The sequence below is a fragment of the Manihot esculenta genome, chromosome 18 (assembly GCF_001659605.2).
Source record: "Manihot esculenta cultivar AM560-2 chromosome 18, M.esculenta_v8, whole genome shotgun sequence".
NCBI classification, from domain to species: Eukaryota; Viridiplantae; Streptophyta; class Magnoliopsida; order Malpighiales; family Euphorbiaceae; genus Manihot; species Manihot esculenta.
In genome coordinates this window covers 5,881,081-5,889,411 of record NC_035178.2, presented here as the reverse complement: position 1 = coordinate 5,889,411, position 8,331 = coordinate 5,881,081, and the positions used below count along the sequence as shown (strand labels likewise).

General features: G+C 34.6%; 3 protein-coding genes across 5 annotated transcripts; all 3 read right to left on the bottom strand.

Annotated features, from left to right (window-relative positions):
- Positions 1 to 441: 441 nt before the first annotated feature.
- LOC110605753 (40S ribosomal protein S6) lies at positions 442 to 2,417 on the bottom strand. The gene is made up of 6 exons (XM_021744376.2): positions 2,268 to 2,417; positions 2,090 to 2,154; positions 1,554 to 1,611; positions 1,360 to 1,468; positions 953 to 1,225; positions 442 to 862 (listed from the first exon to the last, which is right to left on the bottom strand). Exons 1-6 carry the CDS (start codon positions 2,271 to 2,273, stop codon positions 624 to 626), a joined length of 750 nt encoding a protein of 249 aa, XP_021600068.1. The 5' UTR covers positions 2,274 to 2,417; the 3' UTR covers positions 442 to 623.
- Positions 2,418 to 3,204: 787 nt separating this feature from the next.
- LOC110605985 (serine/threonine-protein kinase SAPK2) lies at positions 3,205 to 5,827 on the bottom strand. Of its 3 annotated transcripts, none has more exons than XM_021744684.2 (10): positions 5,563 to 5,827; positions 5,230 to 5,460; positions 5,028 to 5,102; positions 4,771 to 4,872; positions 4,573 to 4,626; positions 4,375 to 4,467; positions 4,203 to 4,295; positions 4,016 to 4,120; positions 3,821 to 3,919; positions 3,205 to 3,732 (listed from the first exon to the last, which is right to left on the bottom strand). In XM_021744684.2, the coding sequence occupies exons 2-10, from the start codon at positions 5,347 to 5,349 to the stop codon at positions 3,457 to 3,459; spliced, it is 1,017 nt and encodes a 338-aa protein (XP_021600376.1). In that variant the 5' UTR covers positions 5,350 to 5,460; positions 5,563 to 5,827; the 3' UTR covers positions 3,205 to 3,456. The 3 variants fall into 3 exon arrangements, with proteins under 3 accessions (XP_021600376.1, XP_021600377.1, XP_043809591.1); XM_021744685.2 differs by having other exon boundaries at positions 5,582 to 5,827; XM_043953656.1 differs by having other exon boundaries at positions 5,230 to 5,452; positions 5,582 to 5,827.
- A 1,041-nt stretch (positions 5,828 to 6,868) lies between these two features.
- On the bottom strand, positions 6,869 to 8,127 carry LOC110605926 (plant cysteine oxidase 1). The gene is made up of 5 exons (XM_021744613.2): positions 7,872 to 8,127; positions 7,650 to 7,798; positions 7,370 to 7,514; positions 7,098 to 7,301; positions 6,869 to 7,007 (listed from the first exon to the last, which is right to left on the bottom strand). Exons 1-5 carry the CDS (start codon positions 7,984 to 7,986, stop codon positions 6,886 to 6,888), a joined length of 735 nt encoding a protein of 244 aa, XP_021600305.2. The 5' UTR covers positions 7,987 to 8,127; the 3' UTR covers positions 6,869 to 6,885.
- Between the last annotated feature and the right edge of the window lie 204 nt (positions 8,128 to 8,331).

Genomic DNA, 8,331 nt, shown 5'->3' with positions numbered 1-8,331 from the left:
CCTTTGTTTATTTTTAAAATCTCGTTCCACACTTTTAAAAAATAAAATTAAATGACTTTACAGTTCCAAAACTGAAAAATAATTTATGCCATCGAATCATGATGTCCTGTGCATCAACTTTTACCAATCCAAAACACAATGTCAATATGATTATTCTGATACTTATTAATAAATATATATTTTAAAGAACATTTTCTTTTACTTCTTTTATTTATTTATTAATTTATTTTGCCAAAGATAAAGGATCCACTGTGTATTTTCTTTTACTTCTTTTATAATGTAATCATGACATAGATCAAGTGTATAAACATAAAACTAAAGTTGAAGTACTTGCTAACAAAATGGTGCCGGTAGACTTCTTACAAAGCATGCTTGCGTATTTAGCTTACTAAAAACAAAAGACAATAGAAGTGTAGTATAGGTTAATTAAACCACCACTCATGCAGAATTCAACGATAATCCCATACAATAATAGAAAAGTTATAATGACAAAAATTCAATGGACTAAGAGGTTTTAGGCACTTTCATAACCATCAAATCAAACATCTCAACATATTGAAATCAAATAAAGAACTAAGTGACATTTCATCTTGCTACCAAAATTCAATGATCACAGCAGGCACCTAAGCTGCAATAGATGGCTTTGAAGCAGCAGACAGCCTGGATCTTTTCTTTGCTAAGCTCTCACTTCGTCGTTCTCTCTGCTCCTTCAATCTTGTGGCAAGGAGCTTCTGGTACTCAGCAGCCTCTGCCTTTGCCTTGGCAATTCTCTTCTTCTTGTCAGCAATTCTTGCCCGCTTCCTTTGCAGAGTCAATGGAGTAACCAACCTCTGAATTTTGGGTGCTTTACTAACCTTCTTTCCTGCCAAAAAAAATATCCCATCATATAATACATTAAATCTGACTGCAAACAAAGACAAGCAGCCACTTGAAAAATAAAACAGGCTCCTACCAGACTTTGTTGTGAATGATCTTCGGTAAGTGTTCACATACTTCCGAACATCATCCTCCTTTGAGAGATTAAAGAGTTTGCGGATCTTTGATGCTCTCTTTGGTCCTCTCATTCTTGGTTTCTCAGTGTCAGTGAGTCCAGGCAGATCATTCTCTCCCTTCTTCACGATTACCAAGTTTAAAACAGAGAGGTCTTGGCTCACAATGCATCCACGCACAGACTTCCTCCTCCGTTCTCCATTGCGCCTTCCATATCCACGGAAACAAGGAGTTCCTTTACAGAAAAAAATTAGAGGCCTCTTATCATTGGGTTCAGTAAACATAGTTTGGAAGAACAAGTTTCAAGATAAGCTAAGATGAATCAACAGAGCATTCAAGGATGTGTGTGTAAAATATAAAATATCCAACCTCTGTGGAGCAAGAGACGAACACGGCCAGGAGTCAACACTCCCTGCTTCATGGGGAAGCCTTGCTTGTCACAACCTCCCATAATTTTGAAAACATAGCCCTTAAATTCCTGTGGAAGGAAAAGAGAACAATAATTAAACAGAACGCATACAATACAAGCATTCAACATATCCCAAAATTCATTCCATGCATACCTCCCCAAGTGCATCTCCACTGACTTCTTGCGAGATCCTCTTATCAAAAAATGCACGGCTACAAGACAGAGGGAGCAAAGGATATGCATTAAGAAACATCTAATATAAAAAATTTTCAGCTAATGTTGAAAAACTGATATATCCATGGACTATTACTTAATAATATGCGATACTGGATAAGTAGTTACAATTGATCAAAACATGACAGAGCTGCTATGACAAGGGTATTAACAAAAATGGAACATTCAAATTTATCCAATCCAAATTGACTTTGCATTAAGCAAACAGTTTTTTTCACAATCTCATTCACCTCCTCAACCTAAACTGCTAACAAACAAGCTGGCAGTTCAATATTCAAAAACTATCATATTTATCACTAAAAACGGTTATATCTAATTCAATTATTGTATTAGCAGCTTTTAAAAAAAAAATTCGACACCATTATGAGAACACGCAACAAGCTTACACAAATTCATCAAGCAAACAAAATACCAGTAATTAACATAAAATCAAGAAGAAAAAAGACAAGTGCTTACAGCTTTTGGTCATCGTCTATTTCCAGCTTCTTTTGGCATCCCGTGGTGGGGTTGGCAATGTTGAACTGAACAAAAGAAATAACAGAGAATGAGATTGAGAATCATGAAATTGAAGTAAACGATTTACTTCATTTGTGCTTATTAAATTGAAAGGCAAAATCTTTTCAAAGATCGGAACCTTCATCTTGGTCTGGTACGAGCAGAGGCGGCTGTGCCGAATATGAGACCTGAAAAAAAGAGCTTGCGCTTGCCTTCAGCTTCTAGGGTTTTTGCGTGGAGTTTAACTTGGTATTTATTGGTTCGAGGAAGTTTAATATGTGTCCGTAACATTAATTTATGTTATTCTCATTTTATTGGCCATACACGTGGATTCTTTTCTGATGATTGATTTTGCACCGTTGATCATTATGCTTCTCAGGGTGTTAAATGGAAGGTGTCTTATATGATTATTTTATTTAATCTGTAAATTATTAATAAAATTAAATAAAAAATTACTATCCTTATAGCGAAATTTAACTGTTCATTCTTCATATTAAAGGTATAATAAAAAAAAAAACAAGGAATTGATAAATCAACATATTGTTAAAATTTTTATTTTGGGTTTCAAAAATAAAAATTAAAAACTTGATAATAAGGAATTTCAACAGTAATCTATTTTAAAATTGTAATGATATAAAACTTTGAATTTTTGTCAGATGATATATGCTTAATAGCGAAAATATATTTCACTAATTAAGTATTTATTATTTTAATATTATTGTTTTCAATATAATTTAAATCTTCTTAAACATTTTGATTAGAGATATTAAAAATTAAATTAGTATATTTAAATTATAATAACTTTAACATATATTAAAATTATTTTCAAAAAAATTTAACATAACTAATTTTTAAAAATTACTTTTATTAATTGTATTTAAAAATAAAACTTTCAAAATTAACTTTTTAACAGAGCAGGTTCACGTACTACTCTTGAAAAGAAAAAACTGACCCATAAACTATCCATCTAATTGAGAACTACTCCAATCCAACCTCTCCTATCTTTTTTCTAGGATAAAAAGAAAAAACAACAAGCAATTTAGTTCTAGAAGTGTCCACTGTGTGAATCAAGCATCTACACGTCAATAGTTCTCAATATTATCATATCTAAAATCACAGCTGATGCAACATCCCAGAAATATTCAGCGACATTAAGCAACACTGCATACAAGAATTTTATATTAGTTAAAGATTTACGTATGAGGATCGACATGCCATGTGTCAAAACAAAGGAAGACACAAGGAAAATCACCCATCAACACAAATCATAATCATTTCAACCATATCTCAATACTAAAGTATGATTTTCCTTTTTGGATTCAGTTTGTTCACAAAGGGCATACGAAATCGCCACTTGTCTCAATATCTTCGTTATCAACATCAGCATCTAAATCGTCAAGATCCATGCTCCCTCCAAGAAAGTTGTCTCCAGTCTTTGGCATCTCAACAGGTTTTTTTGCCTCTTGTATTATAGACACAACTTCTCCAATGCTTTGAGATGGGTTATTGACATCGTTGCTTTGCCAGCTGCCTCCTTCCGTCATCTCTATGGGCAAATTCTTTAAGAACCATGGATGATTTTTAATCTCTGGAATTGTTATTCTCTGCCACCAAACCAAACATGAGCATCCCACAAGAATAATAAAGCATCAACTTCTTCAAAGGTCCTTATTAAGCCAAAGGAGAAGTTACCTTTACAGGATTTGCCACAAATATTCGAGATAACAGGTGCCTGCATTCTATAGAGACTTGGACATAATCTGGAATTGCATAGTGGACACTCAGTATTCTCTGCAATAACCGAAAGTAATTTTAACAGGATTACGCAGAACTTAAACAATTGCTGGAGTTAAGATCTCATCACTAAAGCTTTTGCAAATCACTTACCCCAATTGTTTTCCTGAAGTTTTTGGGATCATCAGGATCTTCAAAGGGATATGCCCCAACTAGCATCACATATAGGGTAACTCCACAAGACCAAACGTCTGCAATCTATAAATCTTGAGGATTAGCTATGGAACAAATGGATCTCAAGCAACTAAAAGAAGAAATGAAAGAAAGATGAGCTTATTACTTTTCCATCATATTCCTTTCTGGAGAGAATCTCAGGGGCAACGTAAGCCGGTGTTCCTACCGTAGATTTTGGTTGAGAATGAAATACAGATGACTACAATAGCTCAAGATGATTAGCAAATTTATTTCATCGAAACTTTTATCAGCAGACTACCATTTAGTAAAATGGTTACCTTTGAATACCCAAAGTCACATATCTTGACACGAGGTGCTGTGCTGCCATCTAGGAGTGTATTTTCAAGCTTAAGATCTCTGTGACAAATTTGCTTCACCAAAGAAATCCCCAGATTGTATTAGAGATTACAGAAGGAGGTGGCATTTCTGGAAAGATGAAGGATCAAAAATGATGAATGGAGAGATGAAGTTCATACCATTGAATGGCAGTAGCTAACTCCTGATATCAATTGCTGGAAGAAAAACCTTGCCTGATTCAAATGGAAAAAACATCCATTGAATTAAATGCTCAGTATGAAATCAAATTGCATACACACAAATATTCTTTTGCATAATCAAATATCCAGACACCTCATGTTTTCGAGTAATAAGAAGAAACTTTCTGCTACACTAACCTCATCTTCACAGAATCTACCAGCATTACATATCCTCTCAAAGAGTTCTCCTCCGGCAGCATACTCCATGACTATGGCTAGATGAGTAGGTGTTAACAGGACCTGAAACGATAGCATCACAAAAATTTACAAGAAAGTCTCCCTTTCATTGATGTTATAAACTCTCAAATCCTTCTTTATCGAGCAAAATAGGGCCCTTGGCTCGTGCAGCATACAAGAATCACAATAGAATAAAGGAAACAGAAAAATTACTAAACCTCTTTGAATCTAACTATATTGGGATGCTTCAATGATCTGTGGTTCATGATTTCCCTTTGGACGTGTTCATCAATCTGCAACCACAAAAACCCTTCCATGAACCCGTGTCCCATCAAAAAAACAGAGCAACCCAGCTGGTGGGAGCAAATCAAGAGCAAAGGAATTGCTCATTAGAAACCAAGAAAGAAGAGAAAAACAGACCTTTGAGCCTCTCTCAATAAACTTAACGGCAAAGAGCTCGTGAGTCCATCTATCTCTAACCAGCTTGGCGACCCCAAAATTCCCAGACCCAATATCTTTGATAATCTCATAACGCTCCATAGTTGCAAGAAGCAAGTAGCAAAAGAGCTAAAAGAAGCAGCAATTTATTCCAATCTCAAACTTCACTCCTCTGTTTGTCTACAAATTTCTCTATTCTTCCCTTCTGAACGACTTCCAAAAACAGAGCATAAAAAATTAGGTAAGTAGGTGACACTGGCCGTTGCTTACAAGTTATAAAAAATAGAAAATCTTGCAGAGGGGAAAGCCTCAGACTTTGACTGCAGTTACTAACTTGGCGACAGAGATAGAGATGGCGCGTGTGAAGAACGCTCAAGATTGGATTTGGCGTGGGAACATAAAGAAAAACACGAGACAAGGCGAGGGAAGAAAAGTTGTGTAGAAGTGTCGAGGGCTGAAGAATTTGCAGAGTCGGTGTAGTCCGTTTGAATAGGTAGAAATTTATTTTCTCGAGGAGAAAAGATTTTCGCGGAAAAAAAGAGCATAATCAAGAATTCCACGTCTCAAAAGAACCGTGACCAGAGAGCTACATGCCAAAATTTAGGCAGTAAGATTCGTTACTACAAGCCAAAAGCTATGGGCCCACGTACTTGGTTAGAACTTGACTTGGCCTGCTATAAATGATGAGATGTCCGATCTCCTTCGTGTCCTGGGGGTAGGTTTTCTGGGTTGTTTCTAATTTTTTTTAATCAAATAAAAAAAGAAATTCTATCTTATAAAATAAATTTATTAATATACCAAATAGAATTATATTACAAAGTTAATAAATAATAAAATTATCTATAATTTAGAATATGATAAACGAAACTTATCTTTATATGACGCAGTGAGTATTTAATAAAATAAGTAAAAAATAATTGTTTAATACTATTAAATTTTATTATATAATCTTTTATTTATAATTAAAATTAAAATTATTTATGGACTAGTCAAACCTCTATCTTGGTTTTTTATTTTTTATTTTTTTACTATTGGTTTTTGTCATTTGTAGGGTTAGTTGACCTTGATTTTTTTTTATTTATCTGAAAGTAAATTTCCTTTGAATATTAAAATGAATACAAATAAATTTATTTACATCCAGTCTTTATAAATCTAAAATAAATTTTTTAATAAAAATATCACATGAAATTTATATTTATATGAATAATTTGGATATCTAGTGGATTGAATCCACTAAGAATTTCTTATGTTTATAGCAAAGAGTAATTCAAAACTAAGCGAAACTGTCAACCCGAAATAAGCCAACAGAGACGTTGGAAGGCAGGTGGATATCTAGAAGTTTTGTTGATCTCTAAATAAATCAACTTGATACCACAGGTTCTTCGTCTTCTTTTTTAATTGCTGAACTATACTATATTATTGAAAAGAAAAAAAAAATCCTTAATTTTATCCTTACTGGGTACAAAATCCAGGGCCAAAGCCTTCTCTTTTTCTTTTATAGTCTATAGTTTCTTTTCTTTTTAAACAGCTGGAATCGATCAGATTTAACCAAGCAATTAAACAAGAAAACTTTCCATTACTATTTCACATAAACAAACAAAAAACTCTTCTATCTATGATATGTGCAAAACATACATGCTATGTATATATACAAGCTTTTGCGTTTGTACATTTATACAACGAGAGAGGAGGGCCAAGATATGGTGCTCCTATAACAACTAGGTCACCTGGAAGGTCTTTCTCTTCGAGCAGTGTATAACCTGCAGGTTCACATATTTCAGCACAAAAATTATTCCATGTACAACTAAACAAATACCTGTATATAGATATATGGGCAGACTGGGGGTTACCAGGAAGAGCAGGAATGGGAAATTCTGAGAAGTAAGTGGAAGGTCTTCCAAATTCTTCAGAATACGGAGGAGACAACACATCCAAGATCGCACAGGGCGTCAATGCAGTGAAAGAATGAATGTTTCCTCCGTTTTCTGGAAATAAGATGGATGGTTCGCTTGGTGCATTTCGAATTCCATCTTCTACATTCCTTGCTAGTCCAACTGCCCATGCATTCAACAATTATATAAGAAAACCAATTGACGGAAAGCTAACAAGGTATGGTCCTTACTTGTCCTGCTGCAAGATTTTTCCAGTTTCACCCAGTCATAGGCCTTCACATATACAGATCCATAAAGGAGCTTGCTCAAGACTGTCATTCTGGGATGATCATGCAGGGGAAATATCGCTCCAGCCGGAAAGCAAAATATCCCTATCTACTCAACATATTAAATACCCTTGTATTAATCTTAACATTTTTTAAACACAAGTTTCATTACATGCTCGGAACTAAGAACTGATGTTGCATATATAGACGTATGTATGAACTGATTAACTAAAATTGCACTCACAGAGAAATAATCACATTCATGGATGTGAATATAAGTGATTTCAGGTACTCCTTGCCCACAAATCAACTCTCTGATCCCTTCTGGGCTTGAAGATGGAGATCCAGGCGAGCTGAATTCATCAATACCCACATCCACCGCTTCAAAACTATCTGCACTCCATTAAAAAAACTTAATAAAATCATACAAAAAGTGAAAACCAAAAAGAATCCCATCAATTTATACCTAAGAGATCTTTGAGCGACTGAATTTGTAGAAAAGTAGGCAACTCTTCTTGTCCAAATACATGGTTACAGGCATCGTATAGTCTTTGCACTTTGCTCATTACCTCCATCTCCATCTTCAAGTCCAGGGTCTATAGTATCATAGATTTTGTTGTCTTTTACAGGTTCCCATTGTAAATAGTTATATAGGAAGAGAATGAGATAAATCGAGGACTTGAAATTTGCTAGTTTGTCAATGCAATCAAACATGTCAAAGGAAAACCGGGGGGCTTGTTCTTGACTTTTAGTAATGTTACAATGGGCTTGTTTGTTGTTATTGGGTTTCTTGGACTTGTAGATCACAGGAATCCGTCAGGCTTCAATTAAGCAATTAATAAGTACACACAGCCACAGCCACAGGCTCCCCTATGCGTTCGAGTATACATGTGAATGGCTAACATTATAAAGGAATCGTAATAATA

What these genes read in the sequence shown, in the direction of transcription:
- LOC110605753 (XM_021744376.2), bottom strand. An exon ending in GTGGAGATGCACTTGGGGAG is followed by an intron (nt 1,469 to 1,553) that starts GTATGCATGGAA and finishes TTCCTTCCACAG; the next exon opens with GAATTTAAGGGCTATGTTTT. An exon ending in ATCATTCACAACAAAGTCTG is followed by an intron (nt 863 to 952) that starts GTAGGAGCCTGT and finishes TTTTTTTGGCAG; the next exon opens with GAAAGAAGGTTAGTAAAGCA.
- LOC110605985 (XM_021744684.2), bottom strand. Translation starts at nt 5,349, where the DNA reads ATGGAGCGTTATGAGATTATCAAAGATATTGGGTCTGGGAATTTTGGG. An exon ending in GAAAGGAATATGATGGAAAA is followed by an intron (nt 4,121 to 4,202) that starts GTAATAAGCTCA and finishes CAAGATTTATAG; the next exon opens with ATTGCAGACGTTTGGTCTTG. An exon ending in ACTTCAGGAAAACAATTGGG is followed by an intron (nt 3,920 to 4,015) that starts GTAAGTGATTTG and finishes CGGTTATTGCAG; the next exon opens with AGAATACTGAGTGTCCACTA.
- LOC110605926 (XM_021744613.2), bottom strand. Translation starts at nt 7,986, where the DNA reads ATGGAGATGGAGGTAATGAGCAAAGTGCAAAGACTATACGATGCCTGT. An exon ending in ATGAATGTGATTATTTCTCT is followed by an intron (nt 7,515 to 7,649) that starts GTGAGTGCAATT and finishes TATGTTGAGTAG; the next exon opens with ATAGGGATATTTTGCTTTCC. An exon ending in AAAATCTTGCAGCAGGACAA is followed by an intron (nt 7,302 to 7,369) that starts GTAAGGACCATA and finishes ATGCATGGGCAG; the next exon opens with TTGGACTAGCAAGGAATGTA.